At 43.2% G+C, this 16,316-nt stretch overlaps 1 protein-coding gene across 1 annotated transcript in view; it reads left to right on the forward strand.

The window, feature by feature from the left end:
* LOC134620609 (uncharacterized) overlaps positions 1-16,316 on the forward strand; it is an 823,316-nt gene that overhangs the window by 202,529 nt on the left and 604,471 nt on the right. The window contains 1 exon segment of the mRNA XM_065470113.1: positions 5,748-5,772. Within this exon segment, the coding sequence (XP_065326185.1) occupies positions 5,748-5,772 (25 nt within the window).

The following is a 16,316-nucleotide window of genomic DNA, read 5'->3' on the forward strand; positions in this document are numbered from 1 at the left end:
CACCCTCCACAGTCAACACTGGACAGTTGTAAGGAGGGGGCGGGGCACTCAGGAGTTGAGTCAGGCTGGGATATAATGTTCCCTCGGCCACGGCTTCCTTTGCCAGTGCTGGTCTGGTCTCATCCACTTCCTCTTTCATCCAGTGAGACACCCCTTGGCACACAATCATGAACCTACAATACTTACCTTGTTTTTCCATCATCCCCTTCTTCTCTGCCTTCACCTTTCTCCCCAGGAAGCGTCCCACATGTTCTTCTTCCAATTCTTTTATTTTCTCTTCACATTTTTCACCACCAACTTGGAAGATCAAATGGAGGGGTACTCTGTCTTCCAAAGTTTTTTGTTGATCTTCACATAATTTCTTCACCTCTTCTTCCATTTCCTTACACTCCTGGGCAATCTCCTTAGGAGTTCCCTTGGAGGTAATTTTAATAGCCTTCTTTAGTTGTTGAATCTGCTCCTTAATTGGCTTGTACTTCTTTTCCCCACCGGGGGTCGCCTTTTCGTTGTCAGCCATTTTGCTTTTGACCTCACCCTCACAAAGATGGCCGCTCTTGAGCTCCTCCCTTTGGGGTTGCCTCGCTATACTTCCCGTTTAACAGTCAAAGGCACCTAGGCTGCTCAAGCCTTCACTTCCTCTAAGCTCTAACAGCCCCTCTCGTACACACATACACACACCCACACAGACGCTCTCTCTGTCTCTCTCCTCTCACTCACGGCTGCAACAGTTCTCCAAGAAACACAAGACACAAAACTTCTCAACAGTCCACTGCAACAATTTAAGCACGCAAAGCCAGCAAAATTCACTCTCACATTCACTCCATCTAGCAACTGCAAAGTTTTGACATAAAAATAACTCCACTATACACACACTTCTCCCACCCTTAATAGGGAGAAAACATAAATCACCCCGGTCACTTACATGCAATGTTAACATAAACCCCACTTCTGCCTCCTTCAGCCAAACAGAAATATCAACCCTACCTCACACTTAATTCCTTTTTGAATATATGTTTCACAACAAAACAACAACTCTATTTTACAGGAATTTGGTATGAGAGCCCTTAATGACCTCCTCATGAAATATCACAACACCCGTGCTTACACTCCAGAATCACAAACACAAGACTACAGAGATTATTCAACATGCACTCAATATTACACACAACTTCTGACAAAATTTCCAAACGCTCTGTTATGCTCCTTTCTTCACTGGACCATATCCACATTCCACACACACACTTTCATGGCTCACCAGCACACAAGCTTCACCCTTAAAAACTTCACCAGCACAAAATAGTCCACTTTCTCCTTCCTACACTCAGCTTCTATATACAATCAGTTTCACAACACACCCAGTTATAATCAGTATAAGCAATTTACACAGCTACTTCACACTTTATTTTATATACACAGGCCTGTATTGAACATAAAAACAAAAAACACCAGATGCCACGACAGGTTTATGTAACCGTTCCTTATTTTATCCTCATTCCTGTCACTTTAATCCCTATTTTATCCTTATTCCTGTCCCTTTTATTCCTATTAAAACCTCTGTAGCATCACACCTAACTTTTGACTAATTTAAAAGCATCTAAGCCCAGGCCCAGCCTTGCTAATCAATTACTCCGCTTCAGAAAATCCCTTTCCGAGAACGGCCAAATTTCTAAGCCCTATTTAATTTATAACCGCTTCCCGTGACTTGACAGAGAGCTCCACCGGCGGCGTCTAGTATCACACTCACGCTTTCGGCTTTACTTAAAGCTCATAAGTCAGTCCCGTTGAATGGTCGCGGCCGGGTCCAACCCTGCTATTCAAACAGCGCAGTAAAACGGTGGTCTCCGTCGACCACCGGGTTTTTAACGGGTGCTCGAATTCCCGCGGGTACCACCCGAGCTACCTGGACGCCGCCAGAGATAACCGTGCGTCCACGGTTACCGGTCGTTGCCACACGCTGAGCGACTGCGCTCCTCGGAGTTCAATCCCTCAACTCCGGTCCTATAATTTAAATACTTTTTTAAAAGCATCAAAGCGGACCTTCCCTTGCCACCTTGTTATATGATGCCCGGATCCGCGATCCTGCTAGTCAAAACGGGGATAAAATCCCTGAGCCAAATGCCCTAATCTAAATTTTGCTTGACTGGCATCACAGTCAGCAAATATAACACATTAACCTAAGCACATAATATTCTCACTGAAACACACACCTTATTAACTCAAAATTCACCCCAGAATTAACAGCAACAAAATTTTGTCAGTCCAATATTCCCTTTTACTCTTATCACTAAATTTTATCACTAATTACCCCAAATCACCACGGACATTTCCCCAGAAGCTCCACTGAGTGAACATTTAATTTAGCTTTAATTCCCAAATTCAGCACCTTTGGATATTATTTATCAACAGGTGGTACTCACCTTTCTATGTCGCCTGGCGTGTCACTCAGTCGACCTGCTGGGTTCCCGTCCGTCCTTTTGACACCACCGGACCTCAGCCAAACAACCGTCCCTCCTCAAACCGGGATTTCGGCACCAAAAAACTGTCCCGATTCGTGCTTTGAGGAAAAGACAAACGACTGCAGAGTCCCAGTAGATGTCAAAAATAGTGATTTTTATTAAACACATATATATGTGGGGAAGAAGCGTATCGTTACACTTTTCAAGGCAGTCTCCCCCGAACCAAATCTAGGAGTGGTATATATAACAGTTAATGACGAATAATATGCGTCAAACAGTTGGATTTACTGGAAATCTAAGTATCAATTCCCGGAATCTAAGAACACCGTCTTCCACTGGACCCCAACGGCCTCTCACCCCCTTTCCTCCAGATGTTCTCCGTTATCTTAAACTGTTATTGCTAATCAGCCAAGAACATCGGACAAGTCACGTAGCACTTTTGAGCAAAACAAGTTGATAAAGTGTGAGTGTATGTGTGCAGGCCCCCCCTTATGTGTCTTATGTGTTATCCTCAGTTAACCTCAGAGCGCTGGGCCTACAGGCCTCCAGGCTGTGATTTTATTATATGTGATGTGCTCTAGGGTAAACAGATATGAAATCATCTTAACATTAGCTTAACTTTCTCACTTCCCCATAACTTCAACCCCCCAGTTAACAACTCTCTAATGGACACTATGAATAACATGAATACAGTTAAACCTGCAATGCAAGATTATTATGGCATTACCATATGTGATTAAATACAATCTATAATGTAACATCAACCAATTCATTAAATGCTTTGATGAAATGACAATGATAAATGATGATAATGGTGATACTACTGGTTATGACTAACACCTGAAAAATAGAAAAAAACATCCTCTTTCTCACACAGGTCATAACCTTTGGACTTATAACTCTGATATAGGTCCACACAGCGCACCAAGCACAGAGAAAATTCAACCTCAGTGCTTCAGAATTCTCCTCAAAATTCAGAAACTGTTTCTGTCATTTATCTCCCCAAGAACTTCATCATATGGACCTCGCCGGGTCCAGTAATCTTCAGCACACGTATCTCACTGCAGCCAGTGAAGATTTAAAAACAGTTTATTGTCTCAGTTTACCCAGTATTAACTTATCAGATGGACCGCAGCCGATCCATACATCTCAACACAATCGTGTGTCCACATTTACACAACTTATTCTTTACTTGTATCACAACACATCTAGTAATATCATCAGAATTACTTCAACATGGTAAACATTGATTTTCCTTTAAGATCAACTTACCATTAGAACTCAAGATCACAGCTGACTCGATTCTCTGAAATCCTGAGTCAGTTAAACACCTTGCTCAACTCACGGTGTTCTTTTCTCGGACCCCTTCGTCCGAGCTCACTCTTTTTACCCCGGCATCTCCCCCAGATTGTTACGAGATCTTCATAGACCCAAAAGTAAGCATATTATTTCCCTAATCAAAAGTGAAGCCGTTCCTCACACAGTAATTCTTAATGCAACAGCCTTTGTGTTTTGAAACCAAAAAGAGGAAGGAACAGCGCCCAGTTTTAAACTGTGCATGTTGTCACTGAACAACACACACACACAGAGGCACAGACCCAGGGCAATTCTTCCTGGATCATTTATCAACGTTTGAACAAACACAGTCCGCATTGATTATTTTCTGGACCTCAGCAGATCCACCAAAATTCATATAAATATATCAGCCATTAACCAATTTATTTCTTTTCCTCAGACCACGCCGGATCTGTTAATATCAACAACGCTGCACACTCAGAATTGTGCAGCTGATTCTTCCCGTCAGACCGCGCCGGATCTGTTACTTCAGCACAATAAACACTGATTTTCCTTCAAAATCAGTTTACCAAGAGCCACAAAACCATTTCTGACTCGATTTTCTGAACTTCTGTGTCACTTAAACATCCTGACAGCACCAGGTGTTTTCTGTTGGACTTCCTCGTCCGAACTTAATCCTTTTACTTACAAATAAGCGTCTCCCAAAATGATCCTCTTGATCATTAGCTATTCACCGAGCCCACAACTCTCGGCAACACCACCTGACATATGCCCACGCCGGAGCTCCTCTTTGAAGTCTCAAAGAGGTACAGGATTCTCCAATCCCGTGAGTTTGACACTTATTAAACCATAAGCTGACCAATAACTCTTATATTCTTCTTATTCTTAAACATGCATTGGTCTCTTTTTTCTCTTTTACCATGAAATACCATATAACCTTTTAACTCAGTACTGTCTGTTTCTCAAAGTTTCATTATCCTTGCTTCAAAGCTTCTCATTACTTCCAAGTTACTCATTCATTACTTCAACGTTTTACTTTATTCTCGAGAATTCAGTTTTACCCCTACTGCGCCAATTTAGTAGTTAAGATCATCTACTCAGCGAACAGATAATTTAGAATTCACCCAATTTGCACAAATTTGCTTATTGAACAGGTTTGTGCGTACCTTTTAATTTTTTAGACCGGTCTCCTGTTCGCCTCATATCAGATCCAACCTTCGGCCACATTAGTTCTCTCTGATCTAATCTAGAAACTTCACGGTCTGCCGTACACAGAATCTCTTTTCCCTTTTCTTTGACAAGAGATACTCAAAAATTCTGCAAATTCTCTCCACTCAGGAGGAGGCTCACAGCTTTATCTCTTACTCTGTTTCTGGTTGGATTAAAATAACTCTTATATTAGAATCACCCTGTCCAGTGATACTGTATTTCAAAATCACCAAAGGCACGCTCACAAAACAGGAAAATGCTTCAGCAGCCTTAATGGGATCCCCGTGGGCCTCTCACTGACTATTTCCAAGCACCTATAATGAAACAACGGCACAATGAGCATGCCCTTTATCCACCCCTCATTTAATCAATGTATCTATTCTTTGTTAAAATTAAAAGGGGAAGTCACCCAAATTTTAACTGCGCACTTTTCCCCAGCAAAAAAGAACGGAAAAAGAGACTTTTACAGCCTCTCTCACACACAGCCTGCAGCCGGCTGGCACTTAAATCATTTCAGACAGTTTCTTACGTCACGGTTTCCAGCTGTATGAGTGGGTCCCTACAACCCGGATATACACACCGCTGCTCGTCTTTAAGAGACGTCAACAGGTCTGCAAATTCTCCAGGAATATCAACAAAAACACAGCTTTTCTTGGCCCACGGTGGTCCACAAATTTTTCACTGACCACGGCGGGTCCGCAAATTTTTCACTGACCACAGCGGGTCCACAAATGCATAGGTAATACTTTTTAATCGTCTCTCATAGCTCACAGTATTTATTCTCAGAGTTACTTCAACACAACAGACCTTAGTTTCACTTTACTGCTCGGCTGGCTTTACTGCAAAACCTCAAGCTCACGGCTGGCTTGAGTTTCTCTTAGCTCATATATAAACTCCTCGGACCTTCGTGTCCGGTATTTATCCTTTTTCTCTTATTTAAGTGTCTCCCTAACAATGATCCTCTGCGATCACCAGGGCTATATCTGAGGCCACAACTCTCAGCGGGGCCCTCCCCCTAGTATAATCCTAGGAAACGTCTTTACCAGGGAGGGAGTTCTCCAACTCCTTGACTTTAGACACTTTTAATCTCTCTTATTTCCTTAAAAACAACGTCTCTAGTTACTTTTCGCTCAGTACTGCTTTTTCCAAGGCGACCATGAATGCAACACTACTCTTAAGTTTCACTTTCGTTGCAACAAAGTTTTTCGTTTCAAACAAGACTCAAAACAGAGATCAACGGATGACCACTTGACTACATGTTCTAGAATTATAATCCACTACAGCACAATTTCTGTTTAAGAGGTTTGTGCCTTACCTTTTTTATTATCTGGGCCCAATAGTCAAGCAGTCTGCCGTGACGTCTGCCGTCCGATCACCTGATCTGGCCTCGACCTCCGCCGACAACAAACACCTGTACCTCTTACTGCTGATCTTTAGTTGCCCGCATACTCCACCAAATGAAGCGAGATCGATCAACTGTAGACCAGACAACAAACGACGGAGGCTCCAGAAAAGTGCAATCAAACGATGAGTTTATTGACAACGGAGAACAACCGTCAGCATATGGCTTATTTGCTCTGACAAAAATACACTGGGTTCTGGTTTTATAGCATAGAGGATCACACCCCCACATACACGTCAATACAGGTCAAAAATACATTATGTACAGTCATTGTTTACAGACAAGGGTACATCTTGTACATCTCTAATAACTATGAACAGACATATAACTTATCTTTTTGATAACACCTTCCTTTTAAGGTAATAACTTCAAGCTTCAGGGCCTCTAAGGGCTAATAATGGACCCTCGTCCTCAATCACTAAGTAGACTGAATTGGCGCAGGTCTCAAATAAGAAGCAGAAGACACTTGGGCCTTCGCTCAGGCCTGCTACTAGATTTATGTGTATTGTAAGCATGCATGCAATTAACCTGCTATGTTCTCATCTTCCCTCAACATGTATCACCTGGACACTCTCACCAGTGAAGCTTAAAACCCTCTTGGATAGAACATCAACTCTAAACAAGCACAGATATGCAATGTGTATAAAATGAACTCAACCTGTGAATAGAATGAATGTGATGACAAACATATTCAATGCAATATGAACCCTGTAAACAATATTACTGATAAAATAATACTGTAGAACATGTTATTAATGCATTTATCATAAGGCAGATTATATGGCAGCAATAAAAGAATCTAAATCCCAACAGTCTGCATTCTCATTAAAACAGCACAAAGTTTGACATGTTCATGTCTTAAATTCACACATAATAAATAGTTTCATCATGTGCCTTTATGATTTCTGACTGAAAACAGCTTGGCTCATTATGACCTGTGGCCTGATTGAAAATGGTGGTCAGTGTCAGCAAATCCACTTCATCTGCACCAAGGCTGATCCATCTCTATCACTCCCCATTGTGTCCAACCCACCCCCATCCTCAGACTCATTGATATCCATGTCTTTAACGTGATGTCAGAACTACTGCCCACTCCGTGCTTCACTGTGGGGACGCTGGTCTTTGGGTTGTGGCCTCAAAAACAAAGAGCTAGTGGGACACGCCCACTTGAAGGGGAATACAGAACTCTGGTCCTTTTCCTTCCAGCCGTCCTTTGAATTTCTTTGAGTTGAACTGAACCAAATTGCCAGATAGGAGCTTTGCTGTCGGATGCACTAATTGGCATTTGTGTAGCGCTGTCAGAAGGGCGTAGAGTATGACAGCCACATGTGAGCTCACCTCTCCTAACCCTTCTGTTTTTGGCATAATAATTTTTTTTTGCTCTTTGTTGGAATATATATATATTGGTTGGAAATGCTCTTCATTGAGGACGGCACCAGTCACTGGTTTAATATCATGCAGTTCCTCACTGTGACCACCTGAGGGCTGTAAGCTTTCATCAGTCCGTATCTCTCTGCTGACAGCGTCAGTGTTATTGTCAGTTTAATAATATCTGTGTTCACATATAGAGCATCATAATCACACTGATGAACATAAGTGTTGAAATGCTGCAGTGAATGTGTCCTAATGTCAGTATGACTGTATGTGGAGAGTTGTAGTTACTGACAGTGATGACTGGAGGAACTGCAAATGGCTCCACAGAAACAGTCTGATGAGTCAGTCACAGCCCCAAGCAGCAGGTATTACATCGCCTCAACATCCACCTTTGTTGCTGTGTTCGTTTTGCACACAATGAACCAATCCGAGTAGGTACCAGTGGAAAAAGAGCTATTAGTGACTGATGAATCCCAAAATCTTTGTTCTCAAATACAGGGCTGTAGATGTCCCAGTTTGACCACAGATACAAAACAAAAAACTGTAACAACACAAACTGTGATGACAGAAAAAAATGTAACTTGTGCATTAGTCTGCTTACTGGCTCTTTATTCTTGCCATCACTAACATTTCTCTGCACTGTAAAACTCAATAACACTTTAAATCATTCCCATGGTCCAATCATTTTCTCAGCTGCCTCCTCTGAAACAAGCCTCTTTCTTCATCTTCACCACCATCAGCATCCAGACTAGTCTAACTTGTGATGTAAGCACGTGCAGAGTCAATGGTAAATGGCCTGTACTTTACTAGTCCCTAAGGACCCCAAAGCGCTGTACACATCCAGTCATCCACACATTCACACACTGGTGATGGCAAGCTACATTGTAGCCACAGCCACCCTGAGGCGCACTGACATAGGCGAGGCTGCCGAACATTGGCGCCACCGGGCCCTCTGACCACCACCAGTAGGCAACGGGTGAAGTGTTTTGCCCAAGGACACAACGACCGAGACTGTCCAAGCCAGGGCTCGAACTGGCAACCTTCCGATTACAAGGCAAACTCCCAAGTCTTGAGCCACAATCGCCCCATAGTAAAGCAGGTAAAGGCGAGCTGTGACGTCATCACGTATGCTGCATCCTCTGTGGACTCTGAGTGAACTCACAAAGTAAAAACTATAAGCACACAAACACGAACGTAGCTCAGAATGGCGGACACACTCGGCCTCGTTGGTCCAGCTGTGAGTCCGTTACCGTGAACTATGGAGCGGCAGATTTGTGCTGGAACTAAGCTGCACACAGCTGATGTTAGCCAGGAAACATTACACACTGACTTTAATGGAGAGACCGGAAATACAAACACACACACACAGTTTGTTGTGTGAAGAAATCAAACATGAGCTGAACAAACAGTAAAGTTCCTAAAGAAAAACTGTTAAAGGAGGAAACAAAGCAAACTTACAGTAGCAACTATGGAACACAGAACAGAAACCAGAAGGCACTGGTTTCTGTTATAGGAACTCTATAACAGAAACAGCGGTCAAGTCAATTAAAGAACTCTGACAAAGAAACCAAAAGACTAGAAATGATAAATAAAGGCAAAAATCAAAGCACGATAATAATGACAACTTAGAACTCTGGGTCAACTGCTAAACTGCTTTTAGATCTTTGTTTCAGTTGTTTCTGTGATGTACTGAAATATAATTACAAACACTTCATACGTTTCAAAGGCTTTTATCGACAATTACAAGACATTTATGCAAAGAGTCAGTATTTGCAGTGTTGGCCCTTCTTTTTCAGGACCTCTGCATTTCGACTGGGCATGCTCTCATTCAACTTCTGGGCCAAATCCTGACTGATAGCAACCCATTCTATCATAATCACTTCTTGGAGTTTGTCAGAATTAGTGGGTTTTTGTGTGTCCACAGGATTTACCACAGTTCTCAATGGGATTAAGATCTGGGGAGTGTCCAGGCCATGGACTCAAAATTTCACCGTTGTGGTCCCTGAGCCACTTATTTATCACTTTTGCCTTATGTCACTGTGCTCCATCGTATTGGAAAATGCATTGTTCTTCAACAAACTGTTGTTGTATTGTTGGAAGAAGTTGCTGTTGGAGGGTGTTTTGGTACCATTCTTTATTCATGGCTGTATTTTTGGGCAAAATTGTGAGTGAGCCCACTCCCTTAGATGAGAAGCAACCCCACACATGAATGGTCTCAGGATGTTTCACTGTTGGCATGAAACAGGAGTGCTGGTAGCGCTCACCTGTTCTTCTCCGGACAAGCCTTTTTCCAGATGCCCCAAACAATCGGAAAGAGGCTTCATCGGAGAATATGACTTTGCCCCAGTCCTCAGCAGTCCATACACCATACTTTCTGCAAAAGATCAATCTGTCCCTGATGTTTTTTGTAGAGAAGTGGCTTCTTTGCTGCCCTTCTTGACACCAGGCCATCTTCCAAAAGTCTTCGCCTCACTGTGCGTGCAGATGCGCTCACCTGCCTGCTGCCATCCCTGAGCAAGCTCTGCACTGGTGGCACTCCGATCCCGCAGCTAAATCCTCTTTAGGAGACGATCCTAGCGCTTGCTGGACTTTCTTGGACGCCCCAAAGCCTTCTTAACAAGATTGAACCTCTTTCCTTATAGTTCTTGATGATCCTATAAATTGTTGATTTAGGTGCAATCTTAGTAGCCACAATATCCTTGCCTGTGAAGCCATTTTTATGCAATGCAATGATGGCTGCACGCGTTTCTTTGCAGGTCACCTTCTCATTACATAATGGACAAGAACTGCTATTGTAGCACCTTAATCACTACTAACACTTACTGACACTGTCACTTTATCAATGCTGGTCATCATGCCCTTTGCTGCTAAAATACAGGGTGGGCCATTTATATGGATACACCGTAATAAAATGGGAATGGTTGGTGATATTAAAGTCCTGTTTGTGGCACATTAGTATATGTGAGGGGGCAAACGCCTCAAGATGGGCGGTAACCATGGTGGCCATTTAGAAGTCGGCCATCTTGGATACAACTTTTGTTTTTTTTTTTTTTCAATAGGAAGAGGGCCATGTGACACATCAAACTTATTGGTAATGTCACAAGAAAAACAATGGTGTGCTTGGTTTCTTCTGCACCGTGGCTGCTTGGTGACCCCTCAGCTCTCGTCGGCTCTTTCTGGGAGGGTGGTGAGCACGGAGAGTGCAGACACACGGGAGCGGAGAGCACAAGGCACGGACTGATTGGGGAGGGAGACACGGCACGGGAGTCAGGGAAATGCACGGGGATTGTTTGTGTGAATATTTACTGCACTGTAAATAAACGCACTGTTTACTGCACAGAGTCCAGCATTTGGGTCCTCCTTTCCCCACATCCGTGGCAGACCGTGACAGAATAATCCCGCCAGACATGGATCCAGCGGACTCAGAGGAGAGGTTGAGGAGGAAAGTTAAGGACAAAGTTAATAGACTCTGTGAATTATGGCTGGAGGCGCACGGGGAAGAATTTCGTCACGCTGTGGAAAAGCGGCTGAAAGAGACGCTGTCTTGCTTCCCCTGGGTATTGGATACGCTCTACCTGATCGTCGTGGACTTTCTAGTTAACACGCTGCTCTCCAGCCCGACCAGCTGGTGGATCCTCAGCCTGACACGCCGGCCCCGGCATCACCAAAGAAGCGACGCTCGCGTCGCCGGCGCTCCTCACTGCAGCCGGATTCCCGGACTTTTCAACAGCCAGCTGTGGTGAGTAATATGGACAATTCTTCTTCACTCAACTCATCTGTATATTCAACCATGGACTGTGTGAATGCTAACCCTGCTGCACAGCCTGTAGCCGTAGCACAGCCTGCTACTCAGCTGGTAACTCAGTCTGCTGCCCAGCTTTTAATTCTGTCAGCTGTCCAGCAGCCACCAGCACAGTCTTCAGCCCTGCTACCTGTAGCTCAGTCTTTAGTCCAGTCAGCCACTCATCTACACCCTCAGCCAGAGGTCGATACACCTGCTGGTCCCACATCAGTCGCCTCTGGAGGGTCCGAGGGGCTGCTTCAGCCGTCATCTGCTTCACCATCCGCATCTGCTATGCTGCCATCATCTCATCTGTCTGCAGCTGCTACACCACCACCCTTTCACCTGCCTGCAACCACTACACCACCATTCTCTCCACCACCTGCAGCTGCGGCGCTACGTGGACCTGCTCAACCCAGGAGGGAGGTCATTGTGCCAGAGGGACCTGCACGGCCTCCACATCCAGCACGCCCTCCACGTCCGGCGCGCCCTCCACTTCCAGCACATCCAGCGCATCCACGGCCAGCATGGCCAGCACATTGGGGATCATGTGCCATTCTACACTGTGGCTCACCGGAGCTGCGCCGCCACCACCAGACCCATAACAGGCCGCCAGAGCCGCAACACCGTCGCCGCCACCAGACCCATGGCAGGCTGCCTGAGCCGCAATGACGTTGCCACTAGACTTGTGGCAGTAACAGTTTTAACAGGATGATTTACTGAAACTGTTTGAAAACATATCTTTGTTATTGTAACAGCTACCTGCTTGGTACTTTTTCTGTATTGTGTGTTGTAGAGAGTAAGATCTGAAGATCTATTATTTTGGGACTAAACATGTTGTACAGGAAGTCAGAATCAGACCAGTCAGATATAAACCTGCAGACCCACCGAGCTGAAAGCAAAGCCGTGTCTGTACACCTGCCTGTTTAAGCACAGGAAGTAGTTTCTAGTTTCATCTAGTTTGTCAACTTCCTGTGTGTGGTCATGTGACTGTTAGTGACTCAGAGAGATGTTAAAAACAGGAAGTGGGGTTGCTAAGCGGTTGCTATGTTTTTGATGTCACACAGACTAGGATGAGGATTTTTGACCTGAGCAGGAAAAACAGCCTGAGGTTTCTCTGGTTTATAATCTGGAGAAACTCTGCCTGTGTAAAAATAACAGCATTATCTGCACACAGCTGGTTATTGATGTTCTGACAGACATTTGGTAAATCATGAAAGTAAAAAGAAAATAAAAGTGGTCTGTGGAAAAGAGGAAATTGCTTTACTGCTACAATATATTAGATAGCATATTAATCAGCATTAATATTATCTCGTATAGCTTTAAGCTGGTCATGTGACAGTTAATACACGAACACCATAGTAATCATTTAACACGCTGACACCATATTAATCCTTATTACAGGTGCAGCATAACCACTTTCAGTATTATTATGTCTTTATACACACATTGCAGTCCTGTGCTCATAAGGAGTTGAAGCTTTTCCCAGGTAATTAAAGGTCTCAAGCTTCATTCAGCGTGACTGTCTGGGTGACACATTGGTTAAAAAGCCGGGAGCTTAAGAAAGATTGCACACATGCTTACAAAACACACATATATCACATATAACCTAGAACTAGATTTAAGCATAGGCCTGAATGTACTGAGCAAACATGTTGCACTGGAGCTTTCTTGACAACAGGTGACGCGTGGAGAGGACCAGCCCCTGGAGACTGCAGAGGCCCGGGTCCATTGCCTTTTTTGGAAGAAGATGCCAAAAAGAGGAACCTCTATGTTGCACTTTATGCTTAAAATACATGAATGTTCTGTACATGCAAATTATGTGTTTGTAAACGCTAGAAGGGGCGTTATAATACCCTGATGCTATAAAAGCAGTCTGAAGTATAATTTTGGTGAAGACCCTTGCTGACATGTGCAGTGACTGTCTTCCCGCGCGAAGACTTCAATAAAAAGATCGCTTTGACCCAAATCTTCTGGACTGTCTTGCCTTTGTACTCTCCACCAATTCTGAACCCTTAACAGGTCCCAGTATGGAACCTCAGGGTACTCCAACTTTACAATCAAGGCAAGGAGATTTAATACAGAGTCCATTTGAAAACATGCAAACTGACTCATAACAGAGTCTTTTTTTCCTTCAAACATCCAGGACAACAAACGTGTCTGTAAACAGCAGCTGAAACTTCCTGAAATTGAAGACAAAAAACACTCAACTCAAAGCTTCAAGAAACTAAACTATGAACCCTGGGTCTGTTGCCATCTTTTATATACAGACTATAGATCATCTACAGTGGAAATAAGTATTTACACCTGCTTAGAGACATTTAATGTTAACCAACACACACAAACCTTAAAAAGAGTTTTTAACACTCGGCCTCGTTGGTCCAGCTGTGAGTCCATTACCGTGAACTATGGAGCGGCAGATTTGTGCTGGAACTAAGCTGCACACAGCTGATGTTAGCCAGGAAAACATTACAGACTGCTAATATTACCTTCACATGGAGACGATCAGCATCTGTCACAAACACCAAGTTCAGGAAAGAGGAACTTTGAGCAGGAAGGAAACACCCAGATAGGTGTCCACAGACCAACATTGCAGCAAGGGTGTGTGCTAACTTCTGAGGAAAGACAAACTGTGATGATGCCCGCCCCACTCCCAGTACACTCTGTTACGACCCGGCTCATAGCCGCAACATAAAAGAAGATGAATACCAGATTGTGGGATGAGAAGAGGCTTTATCTTAAAAACGGACAACCAGGTTGGCTAAAAATGGCTGGTGCCGCTAAGGCAAACACAACAAAAGAGATGGACAAAATGGTGAACGGAGAACTAAACTATACTGGGAAAACTAAACTACTGACCCTGAACAGAAACACAAACCTGAACACGAATAACAGCGAGCAGAAAATAGATGACGGTTGGGCAGCAGGGAAACACACGGATGAGACATGGTGGATACACAGACGGACCAGCCAAACTACAAAGACAGAGGACGCGACTTAAATACACACAGGGAAACACAGGGAGATTACACACAGGTGGGGAACACAGCTGGGAATAATCAACAAGACGAGACAGAGGTAAAACTGAACACACTCACATGAGACGCAGACCTTCACAATAAAACAGGAAATGAGAACAAATCCTTAAACATAACATAAAACAAAACACTGACAACATTAAATCATTAAATCACATGTGCAATAAGACTGCTATATGTGCAATTCTTCTTCTGACGAAGTTGTGTTTTTGTATTTTCCTACTCAGTTGTATATAGTATTTGTATTTCTATTTTATTCTATTGTATATATTATTCTATTCTATTTTATTTTATTCTATTGTACATAGTATTTTATTTTATTTTATTCCAGTGTTTTCTAATTTCTGCTACATAACTTTGCACTTTTGCTGTAACAAAACAAATTTCCCATCTGTGGGACTAATAAAGGCCATCTTATCTTATCTTATCTTAACAATAACATAACAAAAAAATAAACATCCTGCTCTACTATTGAGCAATTTATGAAGAAACTGGATCTGACTAAAACAGTGTTAGTGCTGCCTGTCTGCTCTCTACATGGACGTCTTCACCTCACTGAAGAATTGTAAAATATTCTTACTTCTATAGTTAAATGAATACCTGCTTATTGCCAACAATATTTACCCTTAGCTGACAGTGACGAGTGGTGGAGGAAGTTTTCAGGCTATTACTTTAGATAAAGAAGAAATAAAACACCATGAAAACACCTCAGCGCACATGAAACTGTATTTGTGGAAAACTGAGAATAAAGTATCAAAAGTAGAAATTATTATTTTGCAGAAAATGTTGCCCATCAGTGTTAAAGTAATGAATATTTTATAATAATACTCAAAGTGTTTTATACAACATCCTTCATTCACACAAGCACTTTCCTTCTATGTTTAAGTGCTTCTTCCTATCGTGATCTGAGTGAGTGGTGGGTGTGTCTTCGGGGCTGGTTGTGTTTTTCTGCGTCCGCCCTGAGGCGGAGCTGAACCAATCTCCTTCACCTGTGACTCGTCAGCTGCAATCAAGAGGCTGCATTTAAACCCGGCTTCATTGTCTCTCCTTCACCAGTCCGTCAGCTACTAATGGTGGTAACAGACTGCATATGTCAGTGTTTCCTTTGGGTCAGTGGTTTGTCTTACCTGCTTCTTCTCATGTTTACAATTTTGTCACATTACTTACCCTGTCAAGCAGCTTCTAGCCAGAAAATCTCTCCTCTCTCCACTAGAGATGGACCGATCCGATATTATGTATCGGTATCGGTCCGATACTGACCTAAATTACTGGATCGGATATCGGCGAAAAATAAAAAATGTAATCCGATCCATTAAATATCAAAAAAGCATCTCACAAAACTTGCTACACGGCGTAACTCGGCTCATAACCGTAGCATGTTGCAGCAGTGTGCTCATGTGATAGAGGCTGTGTGTATTTGTAGCCTCGCTACCAAACCAGCATTTCATCTCCGAGGAAGTTATCCCAGAGAGAAGTAAAGCAAGTGTGTAAGTTCATCTCTGAATGTTTGTAAAGCATTCCCACGTTAAGCTTAACAACCGATATATGGAGCGACTGCCTCTCCCTCACCTTCCTGCCGCTACTTCAATCGTGAAACTGCTTAACGATCAGCTGATCGGCTTTTCTGTCGCCAGTCCGTCTCTCTTCTTTGTTTTTGGCCCACTTTGCACCAGAAAGAGGAAACCAGCGGCTGAACAACAGCAGCACGTTTAACCTTGATAATCTGTTGTTAGAATTTATTTAATATTACTTTCTACACC

The sequence above is a fragment of the Pelmatolapia mariae genome, linkage group LG3_W (assembly GCF_036321145.2).
Source record: "Pelmatolapia mariae isolate MD_Pm_ZW linkage group LG3_W, Pm_UMD_F_2, whole genome shotgun sequence".
Lineage (NCBI taxonomy): Eukaryota > Metazoa > Chordata > Actinopteri > Cichliformes > Cichlidae > Pelmatolapia > Pelmatolapia mariae.